Source organism: Gymnoscopelus braueri (genome assembly GCF_963280865.1).
Source record: "Gymnoscopelus braueri genome assembly, chromosome: 5".
In the NCBI taxonomy this organism is placed as follows: Eukaryota; Metazoa; Chordata; class Actinopteri; order Myctophiformes; family Myctophidae; genus Gymnoscopelus; species Gymnoscopelus braueri.
Genome location: NC_137606.1, coordinates 24,172,772 through 24,188,965, shown reverse-complemented (window position 1 = coordinate 24,188,965; position 16,194 = coordinate 24,172,772). Strand labels below are relative to the sequence as shown.

General features: G+C 45.6%; 1 protein-coding gene across 2 annotated transcripts in view; it reads left to right on the top strand.

Moving 5' to 3' along the window:
* The window catches only part of LOC308085081 (glutamate receptor ionotropic, kainate 1), a gene marked incomplete at its 3' end in the record, with an annotated part of 40,196 nt that overhangs the window by 6,621 nt on the left and 17,381 nt on the right, over nucleotides 1-16,194 (top strand). For both annotated transcript variants that reach the window (XM_080428142.1, XM_080428143.1), the window contains exons 2-3: nucleotides 14,755-14,922; nucleotides 15,870-16,127. In XM_080428142.1, the coding sequence (XP_080284268.1) occupies nucleotides 14,755-14,922; nucleotides 15,870-16,127 (426 nt within the window). The remainder of the gene's footprint in view (nucleotides 1-14,754; nucleotides 14,923-15,869; nucleotides 16,128-16,194) is intronic.

Below are 16,194 nucleotides of genomic sequence, written 5' to 3'. Positions count from 1 at the left end.
AGCCCCATAGTCCACAGCGCCCCCATGAGGCACATATTTACCATTACCGTTGAATGAAGTGTTCTCGGGTACGGAAGAATCTTGGCCAATGTGAATGTTGGTCAGCTGGGAGAGGCCAATCGTACTCGGGAACGGTTTGAATCAATCGGACCCAGTCTGAATCCACCCTTAGTTCTTCTTCTCCTGCCACAATTACCACGTTTTGTTTTGAGTTGAGTGCATGTTCAAATCATGTACACTTTACTTCTGACCATTTTCCAATGCATAATTTGTATTTATTAAACACTGCCAAACTAACGTTGAGGTGCCCAGTGGACCTGTATCCATTTGCAAGCAGTTCTACCTCCTATCTGTGCAAATCAACATCAGCTGGTTTAGTGAGAATTCTATTTCAGAAATAGCTCCAAAAAGACTTATTAGAGGCAGCAGAGAAAACAATAGGCAATGCACTCCACGGCCAAGGTGGAGTGCTTTGCCCCTCAGGTAGCGAATGTCTTGAGAGAGCTCTTTGATTTCACCCATCATGAGATGTTTTTCAATTCGCAATAATTGCCTGGATGACGCATTTCTGCTTTTATGTTGATCCCAGTGGAGAGCATGTACTGTTCTCTTCTTTGAAGGACACATCCTTAAACTGGTTCAAGTCCTACTTTAGAAGATATAGCCTTTCCAACTGGTATTGGTGATATTTTGTCCTGCCCTGCCCACCTCAACCCAAGGGTCAATTCTATATCCCATCCGATTTGCACTATACATGTCCTCTGGGTTTCATTATTCAAAAACAGCACGTCATCTCTTTCCATCTGTAGATCGATGATACCCAGCTGTACCTCGCACTAAAATCAAACAGAGAACGTTCCCTGAAACTCCAGTTTGACTGCCTGGACAACATAAATTAATGGATGTCCAACAACTTTCTCTGCTAAATGACAATAAAACTGAGATTGTTCTATTCTGCCCCCGGACAAAACTAACGATGTATGTACTTCCCTTGGATCATTATCTTCCTTTACTAAATCTTATGTAAAAAAAAAAACCTTTGGTGTGCAGATCAACTGTTGGAAACTTTTTTCAACTTAGTTGGGAAATATATCTTCTGTTCTTTGTGTTGTACATCGGTTACATTTATCCAGTTTTTAACTCTGCTGTTTTAACCTTCTGTTATCGTCTGTTTTATTGTGTGCTGTTTTTTATCCACAAGAGGTACAGCACTTTGGTCAATCTCTGTTTGTTTTAAATGTGCTTTATAAATATTATTGGCTTGACTTACTCTTGAGATATGAAATTGTTTGTTTTCATAAAGCATGGGAAATGTTTTCACATGGACATTATTGTTTTGTGTTGAAAATGTTTCCCCACCAGTTAAAATGACTCCTGCACCCTGGTTATTGAAGTTTGAGTTTACACCTATGATCTGGGCCTACTCTATAAGTGCACCTAATAGCTGCAAAATCTACAAGATCATATAATTTGTCAGCTGCCTACCATGGAAAATCTGCTCAGATGACAGGGGGAACTATAAGAACTTTGCATGATAAACCTAATTGGGCTTGAATAATCTATTAATTTCTAGGTTTTAATATTTACATTGTGGATTCAGTCCATTAATTTCTTGGGTAACGACATTCCCCTTTGTAACACAGCAGTGCCTACCACATTTTGAAAAATATAAATGTAATTTAATTGAAAATAACATTTAGAAGACAACACTGCTTCATAGATCTATAGCTATTGATGGCCATGGAACGTATTTTAAGTCTTGATAGCTCATGTTTTGGGCCTCAAAACTAGGCTGCATGCTTCAGCATTGACAAAGCTTAGACAACATTTCCTTATAGATACAGTACAGCATACAATTATTGCTATACTGCATAACAAGCATTTTATTCAGATACGGCCTGTGCAAAGACAGACAATAGCCTACTTAAGCTTAGAAAGGACTTCTTTACAGGGAGGAGTTTTGCTGATGTGGGCCAGCATTGATTGCTTGGATCAACAGTCTTTACATTGAATCCCCTAGGTCCCTCTCTGAAAATTGAGAAGTTATTTACACTTTAAATAGAAATTTTAGAAGCTCAGGAAAGACAAGTGTACCTTCCTGTACTGCTGGGGATATTTGCAACCTTGCAAACTATATAAGGAAAGGGATTACATGGATTTGTGAGAGGACTTCAGCACAGTTTGGCTACTGTGTGTCCTTATATAGCCTTGTCTTTTGAATTGATCTGGTACACTACTTTGCATGTGGCTAATATTAAAGGATTAGCTTATTATGATGTTAATAATCAGCCACAGGGATTATGCATAATTGAACATTCTTCATCCTACTAGTAGTTGTAATGTTTGTTTGTTTGTTTGTTATTCCATATCTGGATGCCAATCATTCTTACTAGGACCTAGATATTTTGTATCATCTGTACTTGAAGCAAGCAATCATTTTGAATGGGTTGGCAAAATTCACTAGATGTTATCAAGCAAATGTAATGCATATGGTTTTGGATCATTTAAAGGAAGACTGTTGTGTTTTCTCCAGAGAATTTCATATTCCAATGAATAGAATTAAGGACTTTTAACACATCCCAGCAGCTGCTCACTGAAGCTTAGTAACCATAATTAGGATTGGCACTTTCAAGCATGCTTATAGAGACCGGGGAGTCCAGACAAGGCACTCTCAGTTTGGGTTTGGAGGCTATGCTGCCAAACTAAAGAAAAAGGTCATTCACAATCCAAGTCTCAAGGGGAGCTTTTTTACACCTCTTTTCGCCTTCAAAATCGATCTCAATTTCACAAGCAATTCTGCAGAGAAGGTACAATAACATTTTGCCAGTTGCCTGTCAGCTTCATTATTCCAGCGATATCCCTTGCAAATATTTGCAGCACTGAAATAGCATCGATATGATGTATGCTTCTGGGTTAATGCACATATTGATTCACTACTGTGAAAATGGCAGAGCTGTAAAAAGACAATTTTATTAGTTTTGTCTCTGTTAGCAGAGTCTCTTTAGAGATCTTGAAGTGCTATTACACGATTTTCAAGCTGTTTGTCATGTTTTGATTTGGGTGTTGGTGTTTTTCCGCAGTGCATATAAACAACAACATATTAGTGTCATGACAGTGACACTAATGTCTTTGTCTATCTGGCTTTGGGTTGATGTGCACTTATGAACTGTAGGCAGAGCAGAGTTTTTTTTCCTGAATGTGTTATTTCACAAATCCAGTGAGGACAGGACATGTTGTATATGACTCACATTTGAAAGACGTGGGTGAAATAGACATGCAGGTGCATATTCTGCAGGGATATGGCCACTGAATCTCACACTGTTTGGGCCATATCATGCAGGTGGCGACAATCCAGCATGTTCCTGCATTTAATCCTGATGTTTGTCATCAGTATTGTATTTTGTCACATAAATGTTAAGCAGCACGTATTGCTTGTGCATGCATGGTGAGAGTCATATAGGACCATATTGCTGGCCATGGCATGCTATAACCATCATCTTTCTGGAGCACCGCAGCGGATTAAGAGTTGGATTGGTTTCAGAATTGTCTTCTCATTCTCCACGCTTTCCCTCACTCCCCCCACCCCCCTCCCCGTAACTCTGGCATGCGTAGCCGACTGAGAACTGACTGTGTTTAAAGAGAAACGTATTTTGAGATTACATTTTGATAGACCTGTTCTGTGCTCATATTTTACAACCACTGGTTAGCAATTTACATGTATTTCCTCATCGTTTTTTAAGATACAATGTGAAAACTCATCCACCAGGTCATAGCAATACCAGTATTATTATTTATTTTTTTACAGTATATGGTTATATCTTACCTCAACAGGAGTTAATGTGTCAGATGGATACTATACACTGTATGTACAATGAAACTAATCTCTAAAGGAAATTGTGCTTAACAGCTCATAGAGTGCTTTAAATAATATTCGGTAAGAAGATCCATAAAGAATTCATGCCTCCAGAGAGACAAAATCATGTTTTCAATCTTCCATTAAAGGATGAGCTTTTAAATGCACATTGTGATAACTGATTGCTCCTGCTGAAGTTGCTGAAGTTGTCGCAGCCTCTCAGCCCCCTAAGAGATAACGAAAACAACCTCTTTACACAAGACAAGACACCTCTGAGGTTATCACGGCACATTTAATCTTTTTTGTAAGGTTGTAGGATGCAATAAGATAACATAACACCTTATTCATCCCCTATAGGGGAAAATGTTTTTAGGTGTTTATATTTTTGATACACTTAATGTGTTCAACATTCAGTACAAAGAAGCTGCTACTTATTATCTCAATGGAAAACAATAGGCCTAACTGGTTTTAATTGAAGTGTGATCACCAACCACGCATGATTTAAAGATGATAAACTGCATGGTGATAATATGGTAATAATCCATAATGTACATAGACAAACCACATGGATGTGGTTTCTTATTGGCACACCTGCATCTTTGATAGTGGCATGACAAGCGTTCCAAGTTTAGTACATGCATCTTAGTTTCACATTGTTTGTTATTGCGGCAGTGGCTCAGGGGTAGAGTGGCCGGGTAGAGTGAACTGGAAAACCGCAAGGTTCCCAGTTCGATCCCGGGCTGGGGCGCTCCCCTAGAGTTAGTGTCGAAGTGTCCTTGAGCAAGACGCTGAACCCCTAATTGCTCCCGATGAGCAGGTTGGTGCCTTGCATGGTTTCCTCCGCCATCGGTGTATGAATGTGTGTGTGAATGGGTTAATGGCACAATCAATGTAAAGCGCTTCGGATAGAAGCGCTATATAAATGCACCATTTACCATTTATTGTCAGGTTCACTGGGTTTGGTTTAATATTTACTATTTATCAACATATTTCTTTACATCGCTCATGGACTGGGAGCTGCCACAGCTCCTACACGGTGTCTATTATAAGGTTGAACTGGTGGGAGAGGCAACGCTATATAGGCCAAAGTTATTGGAATCTATTTGTTAAGACTGAGTTGTGTTCAGAACCCAAATGCAACCACTCAGGAGACAGGAAAGGGTTAATGCCTTGCGAGGCGTTTTAATGTCCAAAATACACAAAACTGAACATGTATAGATATATCTATATAAATCTACATGGATATACATATATAACTAGTGGCACAAATATATATGTATATATGTAGATATTATATAATATAAAACTATACTTAGGGAGAGTCCATGAGAGTAGTCAGAGTCCAAGCATGTGGTCGGTAGCCAAACAAACGATCCAGAGGAATGGTGGTGGCAAGCAGGGAGTGGCACTGCAGATCTGGAGTGAGACAAAAAACAAGCGATCAGAATGATTGCAGCAAAACCACAGAAAATAGCTCTACAGGGTACGGACAGCAACAATGTAGCTTCAGCTATACTTGCCAGGTAATTCTATGGGAAAATCTGGCAAGGGGCGGAGTCAAGGCAGGGTTCTTGAAGACTCTGGTGATGATGGGAAAATGGAAACAGGTGTGCAGTGCCACACCCAGTCAGCTTGCCACAGGGAGGAGAATGATGAGCTGAGCCTGAGTGTCTAGGTGGAAGAGTGAGAACGGCGCACTGGATTGTGCACAGGAACTCCAGACGTGGAAGGTGGAGGTGAAGGGTTCGAAACCGTAACAGGACCCCCCCCTCTACGGGAGCCTCCTGGCGACCTGCCAGGCGCATCAGGATGGTCTCGGTAGAACTGCCGCAGAAGCTCAGGGCTCATGATGAGTTTCCGGGAAACCCAACTACGCTCCTCCGGCCCATACCCCTCCCAGTCGACTAGGTATTGGAACCCACGACCATAACGGCGCACCCGAAGTAGCCTTCGCACCGCCCACTGAGGATGCCCATCGACCATCTGTGGGGGTGGGGGTTTAGGGGGTGGAGGTGTCAAAGGGCACGAGGAAACGGGTTTGACCTTGGAGACATGGAAGACTGGGTGGACACGCCGCATGGAGGAGGGAAGTCGGAGACGCACTGCAACCGGATTGATGATGCGCTCAATAGGGAATGGTCCTAGGAACCGGGGCGCCAGCTTCCGGGACTCCACCTGCAGCGGAAGGGCAGAGGATGAGAGATACACCTGCTGACCCACTCGGTACTGCGGGGCCTTGGTGCGCCGACGGTTGGCTCCTCGGCAAGCACGGGTGTTGGACCTTAGTATAGCTGCACGGACAGTCTTCCATACTCTGCGACATCTTTGAAGATGGGCTTGCACAGAAGGGACGGCAACCTCAGTCTCCTGGTCCGGAAACAGTGGAGGCTGGTATCCAAGGGAGCACTCAAAGGGTGACATGCCAGTGGCAGAACTGACATGGGCGTTCAATGAGTATTCCACCCAGGGCAGGTCCTTACTCCAGGAGGACGGATGGAGAGCAGAGGCGCACCGGAGGGCGGCCTCCAGGTTCTGGTTGGCCCGCTCTGCCTGTCCGTTTGACTGGGGGTGATATCCCGAGGAGAGACTGATGGTGGCACCGATGCCCTTACAGAGAGCCTTCCAGACCTGGGAGGTGAACTGGGGACCACGGTCACTGACGATGTCAGCTGGGAGTCCATGAAGGCGGTAAACATGTTCCATGAGTAGCTCAGCTGTCTCCTTGGAGGAAGGGAGCTTGGGGAGAGCCACAAGGTGCACAGCCTTGGAAAAACGATCTACCACCGTGAGGATAACGGTGTTGCCCATGGAGGGGGGAAGACCGGTAACAAAATCCAAAGCGATATCCGACCAAGGCCGACAGGGGACAGGAAGGGGACGCAAGAGACCAGCAGGGGACTGATGGGATGACTTGCCTAGAGCGCACACCGTGCAGGCAGTGACAAACCTCCGGACATCTGCCGCCACTGTAGGCCACCAGAACCGCCGGCGTACGAAGGAGAGGGTGCGAAGAACCCCTGGATGACAAGTAACCCGGCTGGCATGGCACCACTGGAGGACCTGGGATCGGACCGCATCAGGAACGTACAGTCGGTTGGGGGGTCCAGTTCCTGGATCAGGTTGAGTGCGCTGAGCCCTCCTGACCGCTGCCTCGAGATTAGTGGTGACCACTCCAATCACTTGGGAAGCAGGGAGAATGGTATCCGGAGTGATAGGATCTCTCTCCTCCGAGTGAATCCGAGACAGTGCGTCAGCCTTAGTATTCTTCGAACCCGGACGGTAAGTGAGAGTGAAGTTGAACCGGCCGAGGAACAGGGCCCAGCGTGCCTGACGGGAGTTCAACCGCCTGGCCGCCCTGATGTAAGTAAGATTCTTGTGGTCGGACCAGACAGTGCTGGGGTACTCAGCCCCCTCTAACCAGTGCCGCCACTCCTCGAAAGCCTCCACAACAGCCAGGAGCTCCCTGTTGCCGATGTCGTAATTCTCCTCAGCCGGGGTAAACCGGCGAGAGAAGAAGGCACAGGGATGCAGCCTCTCGTCGGAGGCAGACTGCTGTGAGAGAACTGCCCCAATACCAGTGTCAGAGGCATCCACTTCCACTACAAAGGGTCTTGAGGGATCAGGGTGGAGCAAGACCGGTGCAGAGGTGAACCGCTTCTTGAGGGCGTCAAAGGCGATGTTGGCTGCAGGTGTCCAGGCAAAAGGACGCAAAGAGGACGTAAGAGCTGTGAGGGGGGCTGCCACCCTACTGTAATTTCGAATGAAGCAGCGATAAAAATTGGCAAAACCCAAAAAACTTTGTAACTGCTTCCGGTTGGCCGGTTGAGGCCACTCAACAACAGCCTGGACCTTCCGTAGGTCAGGCCGAGTCTGCCCACTCTCTATGATGAAACCCAGAAACTCCACAGAGGAGGCATGGAAAGTGCACTTCTCTGCCTTGATGAAGAGGCGGTTCTCCAGGAGGCGCTGGATGACTTGGCGGACGTGTTGGATGTGTTCCTCAGCACTCCTGGAGAACACCAGGATGTCATCCAGGTAGAGCACTACAAAGATGTCCAGCATGTCCCTCAGCACATCATTCATCAATGCCTGAAAGACTCCAGGGGCATTGGTAAGGCCGAAGGGCATGACAAGATACTCGTAATGCCCCCGGGGAGTCTTGAATGCAGTCTTCCACTCATCCCCCTCACGTATCCGGACGAGATGGTAGGCGTTCCGGAGATCCAACTTCGTGAAGATGGAAGCGCCCTGCAGAGGTTCGAAGTTGGAACTGATGAGGGGGAGAGGGTACTTGTTCTTGATCGTGATCTTATTAAGCTCCCTGTAGTCGATACACGGCCTAAGGTCTCCTCCCTTCTTCTTGACAAAGAAGAAACCTGCTGCCATCGGGGACCGAGAAGGACGGATGAGGCCTTCGGCCAGGCACTCGGAGATGTATTTGTCCATGGCTGCCTTCTCAGGGAGTGACAAGTTGTACAGTCGACTGGCAGGATAGGCTGCGCCCTTGAGGATATCAATTCCGCAGTCGTACAGACGATGAGGAGGCAGAGAACAGGCTCGGTCCTTACTAAACGCCTCACCCATGTCGTGGTAAGCAGGAGGCACCAGAGACAGATCAGGAGGAGAGGGAGTGTCTGTAGGAGGCTGCGAGGTGGAGTATGCAGCAGCACGGAGACAACGGGCATGGCAGGCGGTGCTCCAACTGAGGATACGCCCTGTGCTGTAGTTGATGTGGGGGACATGCAACTCCAACCAGGGTCGGCCTAGGATGAGAGGAGTGCCAGGGGAAGGTAACACATGGAAACGAATCTCCTCAACATGGTTACCGGACAAAGTCATCTTGAGGAGTTGAGTACGGTGAGTAATAAGGCCAATCTTGTGTCCATCAAGAGCAAAGGCAGGAATGGGTTCAGTCAGGGCAATGAGAGGAATGTTAGCCTGACTGGCCAATTGGAGGTCGATGAAACTTCCATCGGCACCAGAGTCAATGAGGGTGCCGACTGAGAGTGCTCCTCCCTGCCAGGAAAGATGGACCTTGAACATAGCCGGGCCGGTGGAGGTGGGGGAACGAGAAATTCGGCTCACCTGGAATCCCCTGGTCTCCGGTGAGCCTAATCTTTTGGCAGCTTGGGACAGCCATCCCTCAGGTGCCCCTTCTGCCCACAATACATGCAGAGGCCTTGTGTCCTCCGGTGTAACTTCTCCGCAGCAGACAGACGCATTCGGCCCACCTCCATTGGCTCTGCGCCTGAGTCTGCGCCTGAGTCTGACACGAATGTCTCAGAAGGATGAGAGGGACTGGTGCTCTGACTGGGGGTCAACCGGGAGGGGCATTGAAGTGAATGTGCCCTGGTCTTCTTACGCTCACGGAGACGTTCGTCGACATCAATGGCGAGACTGATGAGCGTATTGAGATCGGAGGGCTTATCTCTAACTAGCTCGTCCTTCAGCGCCTCCGTGAGGCCCTCTCGAAAGATGCAGCGCAGTGTGGAATCCTCCCATCCCGTGCAGGCCGCGAGCGTGCGGAACTCGATTGCATAAGCAGCAACTGGGCGGGAGCCCTGCTTGATGTGGAGTAGACGTGAGCCTGCATCCTGACCAGCAACGGGGTGGTCGAACACCCTCCTGAACTCCTCCTCGAAGTTGGCATAGTTGTGTCGTGCCCCCGGGTTAGAGCTCAAGAATGACTGGACCCAACGAAGAGCCTCACCGGTGGTATGGGTGGCAATGTAAGCTACCTTGGCTGCATCAGTGGAGAACATGCTGAGCTGCAGTTCAAAGACAAAGTTGCACTGCAACATGAAGCCCCGATAGTCCGTAAATGCCCCGTCATAAGGCTTGGGGCTAGCCAGGTGAGGTTCCCGGCCAGGCTGGGCGACCGGCCCAGGAGTGGGGGGTGGTACTGGAGCGGTAGCTACTTGAACCGGCTGGGCTGGTGGAACTGCGGCAACCAGAGCAGCCAACTGGGCAGACATGGTGTGCATCTGTGTTAGCAGTGCCTGCTGCTGTTGCGACTGGGTCTGCTGCTCACCAGCAATGCCTTGCATCATTGTGGAGGCCTCTTGAAGTAGGCGGGCGTGGTCAGCAAGCACTTTGTCCTGGCGTTGGATAGCAGCACGGGCAGGGTCAAGGAGAGGCCCAGGTGGAGAGGTTCGCACTGGGGCCTGGCCTCCTGAGGGTGCTGGGTTCATGTTGGCCAGATTTTCTGTTAAGACTGAGTTGTGTTCAGAACCCAAATGCAACCACTCAGGAGACAGGAAAGGGTTAATGCCTTGCGAGGCGTTTTAATGTCCAAAATAATACACAAAACTGAACATGTATAGATATATCTATATAAATCTACATGGATATACATATATAACTAGTGGCACAAATATATATGTATATATGTAGATATTATATAATATAAAACTATACTTAGGGAGAGTCCATGAGAGTAGTCAGAGTCCAAGCATGTGGTCGGTAGCCAAACAAACGATCCAGAGGAATGGTGGTGGCAAGCAGGGAGTGGCACTGCAGATCTGGAGTGAGACAAAAAACAAGCGATCAGAATGATTGCAGCAAAACCACAGAAAATAGCTCTACAGGGTACGGACAGCAACAATGTAGCTTCAGCTATACTTGCCAGGTAATTCTATGGGAAAATCTGGCAAGGGGCGGAGTCAAGGCAGGGTTCTTGAAGACTCTGGTGATGATGGGAAAATGGAAACAGGTGTGCAGTGCCACACCCAGTCAGCTTGCCACAGGGAGGAGAATGATGAGCTGAGCCTGAGTGTCTAGGTGGAAGAGTGAGAACGGCGCACTGGATTGTGCACAGGAACTCCAGACGTGGAAGGTGGAGGTGAAGGGTTCGAAACCGTAACACTATTAACTCTTTGGATGGAACAGGCTGAATTTGATTTTTTTTTTTAACTTAACTTCTCTTTTCATATTGTAAATTATATATAAAGTAGCTTGGTGTTAAGCAGAGAACCATATAATTGAACTGTAGAACTTCATGTTGAGGGTTAAAAGCCACATAAGATGTTGTCCATTCAAGAGTTTGTTACTGTACATCCCTATGTCCTCATATGTCCTGGGTGTATCTTTTCAGCTGAGGTTAGATCATTTTAGTTCATTTCAGTTGAACATTTTGTAAATCTGCTCTCATTGATCCCAGTTAAGTGGGGCAACAGAGTTGGCTACATTTAGAACTTGATTTATTGCCCATCTAGATTTCTTTCTTTCTTTCCTTCTTTCTTTTATAATGCAGCCATAAATGATGGAGCTATAAAAGCCTTACCTTTTTTTTGCACCCTACCAGTGACTATTATAAACTATACTGTATGTTGGGACCCAAAGTGGGTCACTGACCTGTTGGTGGAGGGCTGCCAACTAGCAGAATGAAATGTAGAGTATAACACTGTTAGGACACCAGTGACTATTGTCATTGGTAGGTATTTTCCTGAGCCAGTGCACCGCGAGGCGTTGTGAGCTTGTAGATCGGCTATTTTCACAATGTTTGAAATTGATTTGACAATTTGGCCAATTTGGTATTAAAAAAGGTCTTAAAATTAATTAAATGGTAACTTTAGAAATGTGCACTTACTCTGTAGTGTACACACTTATACTGTATGTTGGTTTGTTAACTGTTGAGTGAGGAAAATAATGTTGCACATTAAGCTAATCGACCCCCAGTTTGGGAACCACTGCCATAGACCTAACCAAGCTAACCAAGCATAGCCCTGTCCGATGACAGGAGGGATTATCATGCGTTCTCGCTATATACTATCACAGTACACCCTGTCATACAAATTGTAATTTTCGTACATCCTAGATTATGAGACGTCTTGTGTGCAAAGTTGACATTGGGATGGTGGCACTATAGAAAAATGTCCCAGTACTATTCCTTCAGGTGAATTATTTGACCTCACATGTCAGTTTGTTCTAGCATACATTTCCAAGTAGCTTGTGGCTAGATTCACTACTTTCATAATGATGGAGCTTTCAAGTAGTTATTTTTTCACCATGTAGTTGGTCCCTTGCATGGTTTCCTCCTCCATCGGTGTGTGAATGTGTGCATGTAATGCACAATCTATGTAAAGCGCTTTGGATAAAAGCGCTATATAAATGCACCATTTACCATTTAGTTGTGTAGCTTGACTTGACAAAACCTCCGCGGCCGTAGGGGCGGCCATAGCTGAGTGGTTAGTGAGCCCGCCTAGGGAGCCAGAGGCCCTGGTTGCCCCAGGTACGATTCCAGGCCAGGCCAGCAAATGTGTCGATGAAATGAAATTTGTCCCTGAGCAAGACTCTTAACCCCTAATTGCTCACAGGCCCTCATTGGAAACAAGACCGCAAGGACTTTCATGAACGGACCTGTTAAAGGAATTATCCTTATATCCTTAACCTACATCGCTACATTTTCAGTGGCACATCAACATAAAGGAGCACAAAATGTTTGTCTCCGCCAGGCCCAAAGGCATGGCGAGAGAGTATGTTTTGCACCCTGTCCGTCCATCCGTGTGTGTGTGTGTGTGTCCGTGTGTGTGTGTGTGTGTGTCCGTCTGTGAACAGGTTATCTCCGGCACTGTTGGCTTGATCGCAGCGAAACTGTGCACACACACTCCCTGGATGCCAATTCAGAAACTTTGCCCCAAATCTTTCACATGGGCCTGTTATGGCGCCACCAGGATTACTGTTTTTACCTATAACTGCACCCATCTGTGTAAAACTTTGTATGTGCACTCCCTAGAGGTCAAGGAAAAACCTTTGCCCTGCATTTTTCACATCTGCCTTTTATAGCGCCACCAGGAGGCCGACTTATATAAAACAAATTTTTTGACATTACTCCTTCACATTTTATCCAAATTTCACGCAAATCGGTAGACATGATCTCTATAGTCATGTGATCAAGACGGATCTGTTCGATTTTTCATATTCCATCCTGATTGGCTAAGATTGACATCTAACAAGTTTGCAGGAGTGGCCCAACAAAATGTTGCAAATCATGAACGCAGCGTCCGATTGCGGTGAAACTTCGCACGCACATTTGCACTAGCCTGGTAAACCCTCCCTCCGGAAATCTCATTTCCATTTGATTTCAGGAGTGAGTCTGGCCTGAAGGCTTGTCTGGGCGTTTCTAGCCCGTACACCAAATGGACGAGCCTATCAGCGTCGTCGCTCATCGTTCTGTGATTGACAGCGACAGTTGGCCAATCAGGTGGCGAGTTCGAGTGAGCCCGAATGGGACCGAGTGCAGCCGACAAAAATGGAACGATCCGCCATTGTTTTCTGTGGCCAGTTACACTTTTTACTTTCGGTTTTAAAACGCTCTCAAACTTCTTTTTTGAGACACGGAATTTACTTTTAAGATATCGTTTGGATAGAATTTAGTTGTTTAACTTCATATATGTGGTCAATTAATCATGACAGAGCCTATTTAAATTTTAAAATTAAGAGAACCGGCAGGGGCGGGCAGTGACACGCATGTATCCGAATAAGGCAACCTATTTTGGGCATGGCCGTCTCAAAAGTCCTGTTGCGTCACATTAGTCTGGAGGTCTGCTGATTGGCTGAAGGGGAACAACGATTATTGGCTGAAGGGGTTGTCAGTCAACGGTATTACTCCCGCCCAACTCCAGCCCACAGCCAATATTGCAGAATGGGCGATCAGGCCAGACTCCTTCCTGAAATCAAATGGAAATGAGATTTCCGGAGGGAGGGTTTACCAGGCTACATTTGCACTGCGTTGACGAACAAATGCCACCCTTTCAACATTGCCCTATTATAGCGTCACCAGGAGGCCGACTTATATAAAAAAAATATATATATATCACTCCTTCAGATTTTATCCAAACATCACGCAAATCGGTACACATGATCTCTATAGTCAACTGATCAAGACGGATCCCTCCGATCCGCCTGATTTTTCACATTCCAGCCTGATTGGCGAATTCCGATCATTGCTGCACCACACTATCCTACCTGACCTGGCGGAGACCTGTGCGCCGAGGAGCACTTTTTCTAGTTGTTTTTGTTTTGAGTTTAGTTCATCCATCAGATGCTATGCCCATCTCCCTCTATTTGTATAGCTACTAGTTTTTAATGGATTTTGTCCATCAAAGAAATAATTCCACATCTCATCCATTAGCTTTTATACCGTTGTGTGTTTCATTCACATCCAGTCACTCAATAGTGTCCCGAGCTAAAAGGTACGGTATAACCCTCATAAGAGCCTGTGCTCTTATCAGAGCACACACTCCCTGGATGCAAATCGGTACACAGTATTTGTATAGTCATTAAACGAAACAGGTCTTTCAGATTTGTCATATTCCATCCTGATTGGCTAAAATTGCCTTCCAAAGTTTGCAGGAGTACTTTTGAACAAAATGCCTCAAATCATGAACACAGCATGCAACTTCCGTGAAATTTTGCACACAGATTCCCACTAAGCAGAGGAAGAAATGCCACTTGAATTTTCAAATCAGCCTCATGGTGGCTGATTCGTGTTTTTACCTATAACTCTGCCTTGAATTCCTGGTCATATTATGCAACTTTTTGAACATAATAGAGCCTGTGCCATAAAAGGTGAATTCAGGAATATACTTAATAACCGTTCAGTATGCAACTGTTTTAACTGATTGCTGTCAACATGCAACTGTTTTAACTGATTGCTGTCAACATGCAACTGTTTTAACTGATTGTTGTCAACATATCGTCTTTCTTTGTTGTTCTTATGATATTTCTATGTAATCTCTGCGTCATTGTAAATGGGGGTCTCGCTCAATGATCTCTCCGAGAATGTTAAATAAACGTTTTGTGAAAAGAAATCTTTAATGGAATTGAATATAATAAACTAAATCACCTTTACACCTCTAACGTGACTCTTCTCCTCAAATCCCTTTCTTTTCTTTTTACAGGGGGTATCTTTGAGACCCTTGAGAATGAGCCCATTAGTGTGGAGGAACTGGCCTTTAAATTTGCTGTAACCAACATAAACAGGAACCGGACCTTAATGCCAAACACCACCTTGACCTATGACATACAGAGAATAAATTTCTTTGACAGTTTTGAGGCCTCAAGACGAGGTAAGGAGGATCTTATCTTGTTTTCTTGTGCTCCTTTAGTATAGCAGATTATTAAACATTTGTGTCACAAAAAAACATGACACATTATTTGCTGGGTAAAGGCTTTAGATTGTGTCCGAAACCACATACGTACTACATACTACACAGTATGCTATTTTCAGGCTACTATTTAGTATCTACTAACTAAGGAATACCACTCATTTTCAACATTGAACTATGTCTTTAATACACCTTAGAGCTGTTGTGTGGAAATAAGAAAAAAGTCTCCCCCCCTTCTATGTTGCCTAGAACTGGATAATTGATTGAGGTCATGTGATCAGTGACATACGCAGGGTGTACTTTTGGCTCCGCCCCTCAGTCAAAAGTACACCCTGCAAATGTCACTGATAAAAACCAACATACTAAAAAGTCATTTGGCATGTGATTTTGAAAGCGGCCCCATCCAAAATTGCATACTAACATACTATTTAGTTTGCCAAATTACTTTTTAGTAGCCTATGTCCGAAGTGAAACCCTACTGCTTAGTAGATACTAAATAGTAGGCTGAAAATAGCATACTGTGTAGTACATGTATGCATGTTAGTATGTGATTTCGGATGCAGACTTGACACTAGTCATTCTTTTTGGGCGGTGTAGCCGCCCCTATAAGTGGGGTTGGGACACCTCATTAGTACACCCTTCGCTGTACTGTGATTGGCTCATAATTAGTACACCCCTAGCATTAGTACACCCCTAGCTGTACTGTGATTGGCTGACTCTATTGGCTGACTCTATTCAGCACTGTGATTGGCTAGCGAGACACATGATGAAATCAATAACCTATAAGTAGGACTAAGCACTTCAAAAATTTTTTTTTGAAGTGAGCTTCCATCACTGTGATGACCACACCGCCCACTTCACACTGGGTGTGATTTTTTCCTTCTGCTCTGTCCATCCCATTACTTTAGCCTGTGACCAGTTGGCCCTGGGCGTTGGAGCGGTATTTGGCCCTTCTCACAGCTCTTCGGTCAGTGCGGTGCAATCCATTTGTAATGCCCTGGAGGTTCCCCACATTCAGACCCGCTGGAAACACCCTGCAGTGGACAACAGGGACAGCTTCTTCATCAACCTCTATCCCGAATATGCACACATAAGTCGGGCTGTGTTGGACATTGTGCAGTACTACAAGTGGAAGGCAGTCACCGTTGTGTACGAGGATGCTACCGGTGAGTGAAACGCTGATTTTTATACTTCACGAAAATAACCGCTCTACAAGCTAACAAGGCAACGCGA